At 33.1% G+C, this 17,704-nt stretch overlaps 1 protein-coding gene across 5 annotated transcripts in view; it reads left to right on the top strand.

The window, feature by feature from the left end:
* The window catches only part of LOC128184203 (tubby-related protein 4-like), a 54,817-nt gene that overhangs the window by 19,950 nt on the left and 17,163 nt on the right, over positions 1 to 17,704 (top strand). For all 5 annotated transcript variants that reach the window (XM_052853572.1, XM_052853571.1, XM_052853573.1 and 2 more), the window contains 3 exons: positions 3,080 to 3,254; positions 4,749 to 4,865; positions 8,262 to 8,407. In XM_052853572.1, the coding sequence (XP_052709532.1) occupies positions 3,080 to 3,254; positions 4,749 to 4,865; positions 8,262 to 8,407 (438 nt within the window). The remainder of the gene's footprint in view (positions 1 to 3,079; positions 3,255 to 4,748; positions 4,866 to 8,261; positions 8,408 to 17,704) is intronic.

Genomic DNA, 17,704 nt, shown 5'->3' with positions numbered 1-17,704 from the left:
AACACAAATTTTAGAATAAAAAATTCTGCGTGTTGAAGATGTAATTTGATATGTCAACTTTAAATCACAGGAATATAATGTTTACTTTCTGAGCTGTATGATAGGAAAATAAGTATTTGTACTCATTTAAGCTAAGCTTAATTGTTTTCAAAATATCACTTCAGAATCTGAAGGGAATCTGAAACAGCATGTTTATGAATAGTAGTGTAAAAGCGTTTATTTATGGTGGTGGTAAGGTAAGCATTTTCTGGAGTCAAACAATACACATGGGAATGAAATAGGTGGATATATTATTTTTCACTTGTAGGATGTGATTTTCTTACCATACACACAGGGGTATTTACCACTGTAAATTTCCTCCATGCGTAATTAAACCACTTTTATGGTAAGCGATTCAGTGTCACAACTACCAAATAAACTCAAAAAAACCGTCACATTACTGTTAAATCACACTTGGACATAGAAAATCTAGAATAGGGAAGGCATATTACTCTAACAAATTTTTCCTTAATGGTTTTAAACCGATATCCCCTTGTGTCCGTCGAAATTTTCAGATGGAAGTTGCCAAACAGAAATTATCTGATTCAGTCAAACTCGATCAAGACAGTTTTTCTTTTCATTTTGAAGTTGAAATTATTGTTGATTGATTTTTTCAGAGACTTGGCTCATGGTGGTAACTGCGTAATTTTTTTTAATATCAATATTTCATATTAAGTAGGGATGGGTGATTAATTTTCCTTTTGTTATAGGCAATTTTGTAAGATTATTCTGTTTAAGATGATCTAGCTTATTATTAGAACCAGTAAATCACTTTTTATGAGGCAAATCGATGTACAGAAATCTGCATGAAACTGATTTTCCCCAGCAACAACAAAGTCGTTATTATAAGATACATGCGAAGCTTTATGTTATTATCTCGAACTAAATGAGACTCCGAAAAAATAAATTTGAGATATCCAAGGATTAAAAAATTGAGCTAAAATACACTTGAAGAATCAGGGATTGGCAATTTGACATACATTTGTATCTATGGTATTCAATATATTTGTATCCAAGATACTTTATGTGTAACGGTACATTGTATGAATTTCAGTGAAATTCAATATATTTTAAGTTACTTCAAACCATTCTTTTACAGTACTAAGCAATTTTTTATTGGCTAGGATCTACCAGTAACAGTTATAAACAGTACTGGTATGTGTAATGTGTTTGCTTGTTTTTGTGACAGAACCTATGTTCAATTAATAAACTTAAAAAAACAAAACAAGCTAGTCTATAAATAAAATTTACAAAAATGTTTATAATAAAATGGAACCATTAAGACACTTGCTTTAATTGTATGTTGATTATACTAACAGCCATTTAAAATACAGTTGAACTTCAAAATCTTGAACACTGATATCTCAAATACAATGGATGTGAGGTGTAAGTCCCAACCCCTTATTTTTTAAGTATTTTACCCTCGATATCTTGAATACTCGGATATCTCGAAATTTTAAAGCGCGCAGTCCCATCCAGTTTGAAATAACGAAGTTTGACTGTATCTAGTAAATTTGAATTTATTTGCTGTAACATAATTATGTTATGTTGGTACTTTTAATATGATTATGTCATTTAAGGCATGGTATCTGGGATCTGAAATTGACTTCTATAGAGTTCATTAAATGAAAGACACAAGATTTCTACTTTTAATTCACATTTCAACATGTAATCCCTTGCTTTGATTTCAATTTTTGCTTCATATTTGAAGATTTTAGAGGATTTATTAGATACGATAAACTCAAGAAGCATGGAAATTTTATATTTCCCTGCAGAAAATAAGGTACTCAATAATATTCAGAAAACATACAGACATGTTTTTTGATCTTTTGCTACAAAGCTGTTATAAATTACAGCAGAATTTTGATTGGTTGGTGCAGAATTACCTCCACTGTAATGTCCTATTATACTGTGTACAAATGTACTTACACATTGATATCATAATTCTAACTGTTCAATACAATGTCATGTAAACATATAGTGCAATGAAATTAAAGAGCCATAATCTAGGAATTAACGCCTCTTCAAAAAAAAAAAAAAAAAATCAATATAGAATGTTACATCAAAAAATGTTTTTCTACTAAGTGAAGATTAAAGGCTTAAAAAACCCATAATTTCATCTGACTGTTTATTGATATGTTCATCAAAAGAAAAGCATAGGAATCAACCAATGCAAATGGACGATCGCATGCATTAACTCAGTTTTATCCGTGTAATTCGTACAATGGATTGGCTGTGCTTTTTGATTGAACATAAGTGCAGTTGATCCATATAATCTTATTGGAAATTGTAGAGGTATTGCTTTTTAAAGTTGTTCATCAAATATGCATCGAAATCCTGTAATGAAGGTGGAATCATTCTGAATTGATTTATTTTATCATTTAATCTCTTGGTTAAGTGTTTTTCCTTTTTTTGATGTTGACCAAAAATTGGTGTCACTGTACTTGTTTCACCTCCAAGCTAAGAGTATCAATTAAACATGTCAGAGAAAACCCCCACACCAATTATTCAAATGGTTTGTTCTGGTGCTAAATAATGGATCTCTCTTCAATATGATCTGTTTGCAGTGTTTGATTATTCTACTAAAATATTTTCAAGTTAAATGACCTTGACATTAAAGATATCAGGGTCAAGGATTTGGGTCGTAAACAAATCATAAACAATGGCAAATGTTTTAATATTGTTTGTGATATTTCAATTTCCATTTGCTTTCCTTTTGCATTTATTCATATGTTCAAATTCCATTTCAAAAGATTCAATTGTTGATTGGATCGTAAGTTTAGGGTTAAAGGTTGCATAAAGGTCAAAGGTCTCAGTCAGCTTGACAATAACTATTGATATTCCTGTTGGTGTATATTTTTAGGTGATATTTGGTACCATGGATGGGCAAATCATTGTCCTAAGCTCCACTGGAACCATTTTTTCAGATGTTCAAGTGCCATTTCAAAAGATTCAATTCTTGATTGGATATTATGTTTAGGGTTAAAGGTTACATAAAGGTTAAAGGTCACAGTCAGCTTGACAATAACTATATTTTTAGGTGATATTTGGTACCATGGATGGGCAGATCATTGTCCTCAGCTCCACTGGAACCATGGTAACACAAGTGGTGGTGCTGCAAGGAACCGAGATTATCTCCCTTACATGGTCATGTGAAAAATTCAACATGGATGAGTCTTCCACGGAGCAGAATGAAAATTTCACTGCCCCGACTGGTAAGAGCAGTGTTATTTGACGGACTCTACTGTATATTCCTTATGAATTAAAAATTTTAAGAGAAATTGCAAAATATCTGCGTAAAAGATCATCGCCCACAGATTTTAAAATCTCGCATTCATGTTTTTTAAGGAGGCTGGATGGTCAGCATATTAACCATCAGATCTACCTACAATTTTAAGATATGATTTGTTGAGCTATAAACTGTTATTTTATATTTTTTTAAAAATCTGTATAATTATTTTACCTTTAAAAATTGGGTATTGTATAATTATTTAACCTTTAATATTTGGGTATTTTCTAATATTTTTATACTAGATTAAAGAAGATCAAAACAGTCCAAAAAAATGCCACAATCATCGAGCCTTCATACAACTTGTAACCAAATGAATATGAAATTAAATTAAAATAAAAGTTTGGCATTTGTGATGTTTTATATTCTCACAATTTGATACAAAGCGAAAGATTTGCGGAATTTATAATTCACATAAAATAAGGAATCTTCAGTATTTATATTCATTTGGTATTCGTTTACTGATTTTAATAAGAAGACTAAAATATTGAAAACTAATGCTTATAGTAATAGTCAGATATAAAATTGTTATGAGAGTTGATCATGACTTCTATGAACTTCCCAAATGTTGAATCTCAACATGCTCAAAAGAACTCGAATATTGTTTGTTGTGATGTTTAGAAAAATTACGGAAGCTCTTTACATTTTATTCTTCTTTTATCTTCTTGTTATCGCTCAACCCTTGTGAAGACAGAGGGATTGTTGTATGATCAGCTACAATTAAAAGATGGAGTTACTCCCTCAGCATATTCCTTTATTGCCTGCTCTTCCTCAAATTTCACTATTTAAGGTGACCAAGGGGTTTTTCACCTCATAACATCCAAATAAACAAAGTCCGGCCTTTACAACTGGTGCTTAAATGGCACCTTGTTCCTGAATCGGTAGTTGCTCCTTTCCTTTTATAAATAATGTACAACATTTAGCTGCATTAATAACATTATGCCATGAAAGCTTTGATGTGCCTTGATTTTTGTTAGACTCTATCTAAAAAATAAGAGAGGAAAAAAATAGCCTTCGAATAATTGATCCTGATGAAATTTTAAAAATGGGAAGTCAGCTGATCGCCACCAAAAAAAAACGAAAAAAAAATTATTTACCTCTTTAACAGGTTTTTGCTTTAAGGTTTTATCATAAAAAGATCAAATGAAATTGATCATCTGATCATCTTCATGCACTTGGGAAACAGCCAATTGTGCCTTGTTTTAGAGCATATTCAGGAGAGAATACTCTCATTTTATGTACAATAAATACAGGGAACATTGTGGAGGAATTTAATTCCATTACATAGTGTCATATTATTATTTTGACCTCTGCTTAATAATAAATTTTACATAAAATGCATGATAATGTGAATGTGTTGTGTAATCTAAAGCTTGTACAGTGCTCTGTTGAATAATATATTTCTTTTTGTTAATGATAGTTACCACACCGAAATGTGTAGATGCAGTCCTGGCAGTGTGCTTCAAGAGTGGTGCCATATATCTAATGTCTAACTATGACGATTTACATCCCAGAATTATCTACACCCATCTTAAAGGTACCTATATAATACACTCTCTGAGCCCCCCTTCTCTCTCTCTCTCTCTCTCGCTCTCGCTCTCTCTCTCTTCATATTGACTATTGAGACTGAAATCGAACAGTCAGACCTCTGTATTAACAGAATCTAAAAGCATGCAATACAAAAGAGAAAAAAATTTAATGGTCATGTGGTCATGATTAAAGAAAATATTTCAGCTATTGTTTAGTAATATATGACATTTAATGACATTTGATAATCTCAGGTCCTTTGCTGCTGCAGTATAGAGGTATAAGGTCAGCAGTGAAGCTAACATTACTGATAGCTGTGTGTTTTTAAAAAGAAACAGGTATTAAAGGTGTACACACAATCAGGGTAAGACTTGATTTGAAACTGAATCTTGTCAAGGCCAAGCCTTACCATATGTACTGACCCTATGGCAGTCAACTTTTTGATCTCTGTCCTTGATCCTCCTACTATTATAGTAGTACTTAATTTGAAATTGACTTAATTTGAAATATTATTGAATCTTGTCAAGGCCAAGCCTTATCATATGTACTGACCCTATGGCAGTCAACTTTTTGATCTCTGTCGTTTGATCCTCCTACTACATGTATTATTATAGTAACTGTTATAAAGTTTGCTGCATCTTCAGAATTTGATAAGACTCTGAAAAATATTTATTAGACTGTTGAGCTAAAAAACTTCAGAGCTTTTCTACTGGTCACCAGGCGCTCAGTGTTAGAAAAGTTGAATGACTAGGAAGACAAGCCCCGTTAGGGTTTCTAATTAAGATCTACGTCAGGGTTCAACACTAACTTTTTTATGCATTAGTCCAGCCGGACTAGTGCCTGTTTATTTTAACTAGTCCACAGGCAATTTTATTTGTCCGTCAAAAATAAATTAAAATGCATTACCGTGTTTGCCTTATATAATACTTACTTTTTATAAAGAATTTGTAAGAAAGAGGTGCGTAATATATATATACCATAACGTTTTTCTTACAGGTGTTGCACTGGTTTAGTTGTATTGTATTCTTACATAACAATGAGCTGCATATTCAGCTGGTGATGAATACAGGGTATCCTGTGTGGAATAAGTTTATTGACTGGCAATGACACCAAGGGTTATGGTCTTAACTAAACAACTGTTTTGATACAAAAAATACCACTTCATCCTGTTTAAAAGAAGCTTACAATTACCTATATCCATCTTCTTTTAAATTAAATGATTTCATCACAGAACTTCTTCAACAGATTCTACAGTAGTAGAACCTGTAGCTATTAATTGCTATTATTTGAGTAAATCGTTACAACAGAAAGTTTATCACATTAATATGGATATCATTAATGGATAAAGACCTTGGAGAATTTGGTAAAAATTAAATTAAAGTTGGAGTTCAATGCTGAATCAACCATAATTCAGGAGAACAAAAATTAGTCAGAGTTTGTAAGCTAATTTACATAACAAATTTCATTGCCAGAGCGAGTCCTTGAAAAAATCTCTCTGAATCAGCAACATTGATAGCCTGATGGGCTACAAAACATGTCCTTCTGATTACATGGAATATCCATTCTGCTAAATAAGGCAGAAATACATGTCCTGTGGTGCTTAAAAACATATTAATCAAAGTCAATACCAGGAACCTTTGCTCCTGTGGTGGAAATGCTTGTTGGGCAAATAGTAAAAAAACCTGCCACTAATTGCATGCTGTAGAAATATTATACGTCGGCCTTTTTTCGTTCTATGTGTGTCATGCTATCTGCCGCGAGTGATCATGAATTTGAAAAAAAAAAAAAAACCCTAGAAACATTGTTGCAAACAAAAACAACTGGATGGATTTTCTGTGCTAGAATGGAATTCTAGTCCTTGGAGCTGAAAATTTTTTTTTTTTTTCTCCTTTTGGATTCCTCCATCAGAAAGATCTCGCATTAACCTGGAAGAGAACGCAGTCTCACAAAAAGACAGCAGGGGAGTTGGGGAGAAAATTACAGTGAAAGCTGGAGTTCTTAACAGGAAGATAATTGGGGATCATGAGACACACAATGCATTTTTCTAATACGCTCTGAAGTCGCAAGGTTCTACATCCTCGTAGACAAGAAATCTCAGTAGGGGGCTGACAGAATAATTTGAAAGAACTCAAATCAGTTCTTCCTTTGTCATAATAACTGGCTTACAAGTTTTCTTTATCGGTATCTCCATCGAAAGCATGGAGTTGGTATTGTGCATTTATACATCTAGCTGATGTACACCATTATGTTGAGGAAGCTGAAATCTCCTTGTTTCTTAAGCAGCACAATCAATATAATATCAGGACAATATAGAGTATGCTATTATTGTCAAAATGTTCATGTCTGCCATTTTATTACAAATGATAATTAATTTATTTTTTATAATAAGGCTTTTAAGCTTTGGAAAAGAAATTATTTTATGCTGTGCTAATGTAGATCCCTTGATATGTCTAATAGTAAGTTTTCTACATCAAATCTTAATGTGAAGTAAGCTGTCCAACAAGCTACCCTCAACCTAAACATGTAACCATAATAATTCATAAAGTGTGATTAACAAAATAAACAAATTTTATCCCCAATGAATATACATGTATATACTTTCACGGTATTAGATATGTATTGTGCTTTGTTGTTTGCCACACACTCCCTAAATGCATAAATATATAACGTTTTTGTCAGGGAATATTACAATATAGATAATTTATCAATTCATACCTTAATTAATACAACTTTTTGTCCTAGCCCAGAGAACTACCGGTAAATATAATTGTGTGCATCAACTTGTCATTTTTTGACCATGCAACAAATTGTAATGAATATTTAAATGGAAGTCTATTGACATTCATTTGATAAGCTCAAAAACAATTTAGCTTTTAGTAACTTAATCTCAAGAGAATTTGTGTTTAATCCATTAAACATGAGTAGACTAATAGTAACGTTTACTGTCTCTTCAGATGCTAAATATAAAGTTTTAGTGGTATTTATCAAAGTCATTTTAGAGGTCTGCCCATGCATACTTGAACATTCTGTCTGCTTTTCAGTGTTTTGACATATGAATACATGAGTTTATATTTATATTTAATGTTAAAGTCTACTGGGTTTTATGGTTTAAGAACCTAATTTGATAGCAATCCATATGCATATCAACATCAATATTTCAATATATATGTAAATAAATGTAACTTGATAAAAATTGAAAATCCCTAATGTTCTTTGCTAAATCATTTATATCAAGTCCACTGTGACAACAAATAAAAATCTGATAATTTTTTTTATTACTTGTAAAAATGCAAATATCATCAATAAAATCAATTCTATGATGATGAATACCTTTTTCCCTCATTCTTGTAACATGGAACATGTAACTTAAAGGCTTTATAGATAAAATTCTTTCTTTATTTTTCAGGTTCCATTAAATTGGACTGGTCAAATTGTGGGGAAGTTTTAGCTGTTGGTGGATTCACCCGACTTCCCAATCTTCAATGCCAAAATGAGGTTCATTTTTACACCAAAGAGGGACAACTCTTACACAGGGTTTATCTCCCCTGTCAGGTAAAACACCCTCTCTTGAGCCCAAACTTACAAGTAAAATGACACTCACTGAGGTGTAATTTTCCTTTGTTTTTAAGTGTAAATGAATTCTGCTCGAATTCTTTCCAAACAAAAGATTAATATACAAGTTACTTTGTAATATTATATATACTGTCAACTTGATATAAGGGATGTTTTTACAGACGTCAAGTATTTCATAACTTTAAAAAAAAAACTAATACAGCTGTTCCTTCCTATATCCATCTTCTCCCAGGGTTGTCTCTAAGACCCGGGAGGCGGGGAATTTCCCCGCCTAAAGTGACGTAATTACCCGGCTATTATTGCATTTCAAACACAATCTAGCTATAAGCTAGACCTCCAGACCCCCTTCTACTTTTTTATTTCTCCCTTCTACTTCAATTTTTAGAGACAACCCTGTTCTCCAGTCGATTAAAGGAAGCAACTTGGAACAAAAAGTTCTTGGTTTGTAAAGATAATAAGAATACCAACCCTATTTTAATAATTCTAAAAAATAAATGTTGTTAATGTCAGTCTCTTTATTTTATGTCAAAATTGTCAAGTTTACACTATAAAATAGATAAGCAAAATATTTTGGAAAAAAAAGTTTTACATATGAGTTTTTTTTTTCTGATGTCTAAGGGTATCCAGGTGCTTTTCTTAGAATGCTTTTTGCAATGTGATGATTGTGTATTGAATGACTTATATTTAAACAGAAGTAAATGGCAAAAAATATTTTTAGAAATGTTTGAAGTCTAGATTTACCAACAGAAGTTCACCGGCTTAATGTTACTGATTACTCATTCTGGCTGCAGTTCTATCTCAGAAGCTATTTGTATTTTGTCCCTTTTGAAATGTGATTAAAAGATTGTGGTCATCCATTAGGCAAGGCAATGTTTGTGATGGATGGAATTGCAGCATTCCAACAGGCCATTTCCATCCCAATTAAGATCAAGAGATTTATGTTTGTCTCTGCCATTCCAACCATTCATACTTATCACTTGCAGAGCCAGAGCACCAAATGTGACAGAAAGAATATCACAAAAAGTCAATACCTCTATGTTCAATTTGTTCCAAGTTTTTTTTCTCTCTCTTCCCCTCTTTCTCTTATTCTGTCTGTTTCATAAGGCCATGATTTGTGTTTCTGGCAGCAGATTAAGTTTACGGGACTTTGGAAGATAGACCTAATATGGAACGAGCACAGGCACTAAAGAAATGATTCATAAGCTGTGTGCCAAGTAAAGATTGCCTGCTTTATCATTACTTTGTCTCTCTGATATTTCTTCAGATTCTGCCCGAAGGTTTTTTTGGTGGGCCTACTTATTAGGAAAAATATAATATTGCTTGGAAGCAGGGAAAGAAAATTGCCAAGAAATTGAGAAAATTAGCATGCTGATCAATAGGCAACCAGTAAAGGATTGATTCCAAAACATGATTTTGCCCTGTAAAGCCCAGTCATAATGAAATTAGTTTTGTCTTATATAGTGGAAGATTAATTTAAAAAAAAACAGGCTTATGAAGTTATGAAGTGCCCTAATATTCTAATGTAGTTTTGGGCTGCAAGTGCTACTGTAACTGAGATACATCTTTCTGCTGTACTTAAGGATAATGGCAAGAATATCAGCTCAATAAAAGTAGATTGTCTTAAACTTGCATGATCTCATTGATACATCTATTGATTAAACTGTTGTTAGCAAAATAGGATTATTCCTTGTATTCTGTAAACCAGGAGGGAGTTGTACATTGCTATACATGGAAATCATTTACAGACCTGGTGTTTTGTCGATTCTCAGTGTCTTCCATTTGTCTTCTTTTTTTAGTAGAAATAATCTTTATAATTTGTACCGAATAATTTCATTAATTCATGTTGTTTTACATGAAATAATAATAAAAAATTGTATGTAGATTTGTAACCATCTGTGGTGCTAAAATTTTTATTCTTTTTCATCATTTTCATCACTTTCTCAGCTCATGATTCTTGAATCATTGAGCCAGTTTATGAAAACTTATTGCATTTTAAGTATTGTCTAAAGAATTTGGTCAAATGGTCTACACTCTCTCAAGAGAGGATGTAACAAATATTATGACTAAAAAAAATGAAGGTGTCTTATAGTGTAGATTCAATTTTGGAGGAAAGATGACATGTACACACTCAAAAATAACAGGTGCAAGTTTCTTCAAAGTTCATTTTATCATTTTTCTGAAAAAATTTGTTCTCAAGAACAATAATACTACAACATGGTCACCATGGGACTTGGGAGTTTTTAATTCATGCACAAGGAAAGATAGCAAGGGGCACAGAGAGTAACTCAGGTGAGAGATGTGGCCCATGGGCCTCTTGTTTTATTTATTTTAGACGACTTCAGACCACAAAATCTGCAGGCATGCTTTTGTGGCTGGAAAAAAATAAATAAATGAAAGCAATTTGTCTCAGACATGCAATTGAACAATGACTGTACAGTATAAGGAGGTGAACTAAAATAGGTGAACTAAACTAGAGCAGAGCTCATGGCAAAGCCACGAGTAGGTCTTCCGTTGTTGCTGCGAGTTGAAAATGTATGAGAGAGAGAGAGAGAGAGAGAGAGAGAGAGAGAGAGAGAGCTAACTGGTTAATGGAGTAAATTATAGATGACGCAGATGAGTGAACTATCTATCAACAATAGTTATAGTATAAAGTGACAAATCACGGTCTATAGTATGTCCCAAGTTATTGCTTCCATCAATTTTTGATGATTTTTAATAAAAATACACATACCTATGAAAGAAACACAACTGAAATTGATGAAAGGGAATATATCCAAGATATCTTCATTGAACAATTTTCACTCATAAAATTGCACAGGAACGAAAACAATTTTCTTACGGAGATTTATAATGGGAAATGTTTACATCTTTTCTCCATTCGGAAGTACTCGGGATATCTCGCGCAATTTTTTATCGTTATCATCTGGGCTTATTAATGGCTGATGCAATGCAAAATCCCCGTAGACTTTCAATATTGGGATGTGTATTGAAACCTGAAGTGGTATAGGGGGCGTTTCAACACATATAATCTGGACATTTTTCATATAAGTGGATGAACGTAGTTTGAGCACAAAGGTATTTACTATTATTGAAATATCAAGCAAAAAGTGGTGGAAGAAAAAACTCGGGACATGGTATAGTATATTTTATAAATTTATGAAACTTTGAAGTGTTTTGAAATCCTTTAACCAGGGAACAACGATGTCTATATATAGATCAGAAATAGGATAAGGTAATGTCAACCATCGAAGACTGTACGAATATTTAAGAAACTGTTTTTATTACAAGTGTTACCGTTAATAATCAAATCAAAGTTTGCCGAATCTTCCTGGAATTAAACATAGGTTGTAAATTTATTTTCTTCATGGTTACTCAGTGTGAAACATTCTTTACCTTAGACGTTTTACTTTTCCACTAAGCATCCGCCTTCGTTGCCTTTCCTTTACACTACATCTAAATTCATCATGTTCATATAAAGTGATCATTCGTTCGCATTTCAAAATATTTAATGTCCGTATTCTCGGACTCCATGCTAGGAAATTTAGTTGGATATAAGCTACGTCATTCTTATCCATGTGCATGTTGTCGACGGCGTGCGGCCAAAGAAATTTTCACAATCGTTCTTTAAAACGCTTTAAAGTTATACAATATAGGATATACATGTAATTTTTCTATACAGACCTTAATTAATTTGTTTGCAAGTTTATAACTAATGATTATTCCGTTATCGGCACGCACCACTTATAATTTACTCAATTCTCTCTCTCTCTCTCTCTCTCTCTCTCTCTCTCTCTCTCTCTCTCTCTCTTTCTCTCATTCAAGTCACGAGCGGCAATGTCTTAACTCCGCCCAGCTACGATCTGATTGGACAAAGGTCAGTCAAAACATTAGGTAGAAACTTTTCTGGAGTAAACCCCTATTAAATGCTTCAATGTACTTCGCTGTAACTTAAACGATCATGTTTTGATAAGCATATATATTTTTTTATTTATTTATATCGATAACTCTTACTGAGACCATTTGCCTTTGTACAAGCAGCACACATAACCTCGGACATCGGGTGTTTCCTGCACTTGGCTGAACCTGTCAATCAAACTCTGTGTATTTGTTTTCATTGGATGGTCAAGCGTCTCTTTTTTTTTTTTTTGTCAATAGCCAATGGAAAATTAATGACTTCAATGTAATCGGAATCAGTATTTGATGAAGCATACAATTATCAATGTAAATTATATCAGGTGTATTTACTGTTTGTGTTTTTACATCGTAATCTCTGAAACTAATAAAAATACTAATGTTAGCAGAAAAAACAAATCCCGCCGAATACTGAAAAACCGATTTCAGTTTGCAATCATACGGATTTTATTTTTGGTATTGACTATTGAGTAACGGTAACTTTTTTTCTGGATGATTTTATTATTTATTATTTTATGTAAAAGCACCATTCCAACTGTTACTTGATTACATAACAATTGATGACCTGGGGCTATATATGTTCCGAGCTGTGTGCGTTGAAGCGCCACAATATTCTCGGTCGCACGTGGCGATTGAATTTACACAGACAAACCGAATAAACAAACGGGTGGGAAAGTGAAACAAAATGTTACACATGAGAAGAAGCCACCAAATATTATTTTCGATAGATCTTGATATCGTTTTGACAATTAAAAACATTCAGCGCGAGCTCCTGTCAGCGGGGCGGGAGGGGGGGGGGGGGGGCAGCAATGAGTTCGCTTCTACAAAGAAACGAACGACCATGTAGAAAAACTATACATAAGTGATTAATATGTGACCGATACAATCTAATCTAAAGTTGTTTAAAATTCATGTGAATTTTTTTTTTTAAATCATTGAATGCCTCAATTCAGGACATTTTTTTATCGTGCTAGCACCTACCGCAAACATGTTACATGGAACTTTGATTATAAATTGATTTTTAAACTACCTTGTACGCTATCTATATATCAATGCTTTAATGAATTTATCTTTTCATCTTAAACAAATATAATAGTTGAAAACATAGTAAAATATAGTTGTGTCTGTGCAAAATATGAAACATGAACGCGTGATAAGGTACATGTAGAAGAACACGAACCGACCGCGGATTACTTGTCCACTCGCGCCGGTTCTCCTCAGCCATGTGCGAGGGATGGTTTACTATTTGTGTGTGTGTGTGGGGGGGGGGGGGTTGATTAAAGACATTATTTGAGCAGTTTTTTAAATATTTTACATAAACAAACTAACCATTAATTTATGTCTTACGATGTTTACAATATGGAGTAATATCGATCATTAATATTCATTTACACTCAAATGTTCAATTAAAAATATACAAGATGGACAAACTTTTATAGCATTAAATTAAAACAGTTCCTGTTTTTACGGCTATATTAACTCAAACACGTTCATATGCATGTAAGTGTGCGTCGCGGTGTGAGAATCTTGTGTATTAAATAACCGCTTAATTACCGCTAGGTAGTGCAGCCGTGGCTGATCTCATCGGCCGTGGGCGAAGGGTATATTACGTAAAGGTACATGTACAACGCACAGACAGGCACAGCTCAGAACCCAGGAAGATTTGAAAAGTTTGCAGTATAATGACCATACTCTATCAAATAGAAGTTATTTATTTCAAACTTAAAACCCACAATTGATCTGTGCCTATTATTGCTTTAGATTGAGAATGACATTGCTTTTATTAATTAACTGAACGATTTCTTAATTGACACCCAATCGTTTAATCCATAAAAAAATTATGTGTAATCAAAACGAAAACAATTCTTGAGTTCGCGGCTAAATAAACTCGTACATGTATATGAGAGACACAGCTCTCGTGTATTAGATAACCGCTGACCGCTAGGTAGTCCAGCCGCGAGCATGGTGACCGAGTTTCTCGGCCGCGGGCGAGGGAGAGCTTACGTAATGGTACACACACACACAGCTCTGATTCAAGGTAGATTTTAAATGCATGGAGTTAATAAATAAAATGTAATGCATAGAGTTTTTTAATTCCATATTTTGTGGTTTAATAGAAAAGAAAAAGAATGTTTTGTTTTCCAATTGCCGTTTTTAATGATTGTGCACTATAAGAACTTAACAACAATGACTTAAACTCCTAAAAAAAAAACAAAAGCATGTACTCCAACAATACAAAAATTCTTATAAATTAATGCCTCCTGTATAAACCAGCATACTTTCTGTGGCAACTTTATGCCAGTTGTACGCACAAAGACTTTCGTTAACTTGTCAAATGAAAACAGGTACATGTCAACATGTAAAGCTTTTTACACTCATACTACACAAATCACTTACAAAAAAATATTGTTACGACCTTTATGAGATCCCAACAAACAACTTTTCCAGCGACAGCTATATCAAAATCCTAACCGTTTTTGAGTTATCAAGCAAAAACTTTTAGGGGCTCTCGGCCCTTAATTTAAGGGGCCAGCCCTTTTTTATTTGTGTCAAATGAAAGCCCTTGATATTCTGCACAACTTTTATTCTACATGTTTTAACAAATTATTTTTTGTTTAAAAGATACAAAGGAAAATATGACTAAATTTTCGCACTCTTCCGAATCCTGTTTTTTAACCCCCTACCTTTTCCTAAATAAGGAACGAAATCCAAAAACAAAAACCGATGTATACAACTTCAATGTCTTTGTTATTCAAATTCGTTGGATTCCCATTCCCTGCTATCATAGTCTCGGAGCCTTTGTCTGGAAACCAAAGGCCCTAAAAAAATTTAAAAGGGGAATAACTCGTTAACGGAAAGGGAATTCTAACTTTTATGAATTGATGAAGATAGTGTTTTGTAAAGTCCATTAGCCCTGAAAATTTGAGCAGAAACCGTTCAGAAATGAGCACGATGTGAAGCCTCAGAGTTCGCGTCTAGGAAGAAAAAAAAAAAAAAGAAAAATAAGAATAATCTTAACCCGCACAATAATAGAAAGGTCTTCCGTTGGAAACGGAAGACCTTAAATAGAAGTTTCAAAATCTATATCTTAATTGCAGACAATTTAGGCAGAAATTAAAGAAGTGCACTCCCCCGAGTCTGATGAAAGGGATGTATATATTACTCTATTTTTAGGAAAATGGCAAAGGTTGGCTTGAAACATTACGCTTTAAATAACATTTTGTGACTTTTAATGGAAGGATTGATTGCCCTACAGAGATCGAGTATTGGAGGTGTATCAAAATTGCTATGTAGTCTCCAATCTGTTTGTCACGAACACTTTCATTAGGTCTGTTTTCAAAAAAAGAAAAAAAATTGGTGCAGTGCATCTGTATGCTACAGGAGTTTAGACCTGCTTGATCAGTTATTTTTGTTCCATGAATTCATGCGTTACAATTTTTTGATTAATAAATCATCAATTTTTTTCCCCACCATGTTGCTAAAATAGAATTGTTGATGAGACATTGTAGGTGTTAATGGAGGAGTTAAAACAAGGCTATTCTGTAAATAGTTTAATGAATTGTGTGAGTATATTATTTTTGAGAAATAGAAGATTGAGGCATCAATCAAAGGTGACCCTCTGCCCTGTGACTTACATTTTACTGGGTTTTCCAATGGAGAAATCCTGTTATTGAAATGGTGAAAATGGCTATCGGATGGGCAGATGGGTGCATAGGCTGCTGCCAAAAGCTAAGGTACCGGGCTATTGTAAGGATAACTCCTCCTACAGTTTTCAAGATAGGAAGTTGTTGGTTGGCAGATTAATTCATTGAATATATATCAGAAATGTGCATAGTACTTAGATTTTGATTTTTGATAATTTATGAAAAATATACCAGCCATTGAACTTAGTAGGGAACACCATTTCTCTGGATAGGTAGTGTTCATCAATTCAGGTTGACAAATGGATTATGGATACAGTTCACATAAAGAAAACCCAGTTTGCTGTCACATTGACAGCATTTCACTTGTTATGACATTTAATCCTAACATTGAACTCAACATTAAAATTCATAATGAAGTCTGGGCTGCATTTTACATAAGAACTTTTGACTTGAGACCAAATTAATGAATGATAATTAATCACCAACTTATCAATGATTCCTTTTTATGGCTGGAAAATATGATTATGGGAATTTAAATATTTGTAAATAAATGGTTTTATAACAATTTTGTTCTTTAAAAATCATTTTATATGAGATTGTTAATATTTACGATTTTGTCATAAGTTCTTATGTAAAATACAGCCCTGATTTCTTAAAATTGTCTTACTTTCCATCTCAGAGGATAAAGAATTACATATATTCACTGACCTACAGATTCTTACCTTGAATAAGGCATAGAGACTTGTTTGAATTGCAATGGATATTTGAAAATTGAGGTTCTATAATACTGTAAACCAACTTTTATTCGCGTCAACTTTATTTCGCGATTTATGGGGGATAAACAAGTTTGCGATTACTAATTTTCGCAACTTAATATGATATTCCAGACCCTTGTTGGTACAACAATTTCATTAAAAAAAATGGTAAGCAGCTTTTCAGCTCTTAATTCTACAACTAACGTGAGTTCAGGATAAAAAATTCCCCAGCATCCCTAAAGATCACATATCTGCCAAGAGAAAAATAATTAAATTCATCAAAATTTTACATAAATGAATCATCAACATCATTCAGATGGGAAATGATACTTACAACATTTATGAAATCCAGCTAGCATTATTAATTTGAATTCTGCTAATTTTGAAACACAATTTCGGTTTCATGAATAAATAAATAGTGCAGTGTAACTCTCTTGCAGTGATGCAATGTAAATTAAGATTAGTTAACAAATCCGTCAATCAATCATTGTTATCTAAAGTCTGCCAACGTACATTTGTCCTCATTTGCTAAATGTAGGTGGACAAGCAAGGTTTTTGTGCAAACTCGTAATTAAAGCTTTAGGAAGCTTTTTTATGGGACAGACATAATAGTTATCCAAATTAACGTCTTGAAAAAGAATCCTTCTAACGCAGAGAAAAAGAAGGCAATTACATAACCCTGGCAGCTTATGAGTAATAAATGCTTCCGTTCCAAAGCAGGAATGCAGATAAGGTCGTCTACTTAGTCCTCTCCAGGAATGTTTTTCCTTTTATGTCTTTTAATTAGCTAGGACTTGTATTTGTTTTTCTGAATTGTGTCACTAAGTCAATGCAGACCAACCGATGAAACTCGTTTGATGAATTAAGAGCATTGAAAGGCCTCTTCAGCTTCTCCGATTTTTTTTTTCCACCAGACACATTAATATCTCAAGAAAGGAAATTAGTTGAAGTCGTAATTGACCTAG

Source organism: Crassostrea angulata, chromosome 5 (assembly GCF_025612915.1).
Source record: "Crassostrea angulata isolate pt1a10 chromosome 5, ASM2561291v2, whole genome shotgun sequence".
Lineage (NCBI taxonomy): Eukaryota > Metazoa > Mollusca > Bivalvia > Ostreida > Ostreidae > Magallana > Magallana angulata.
The sequence above is the reverse complement of the archived record's forward strand: the minus strand, read 5'-3'. Positions and strand labels throughout refer to the sequence as shown.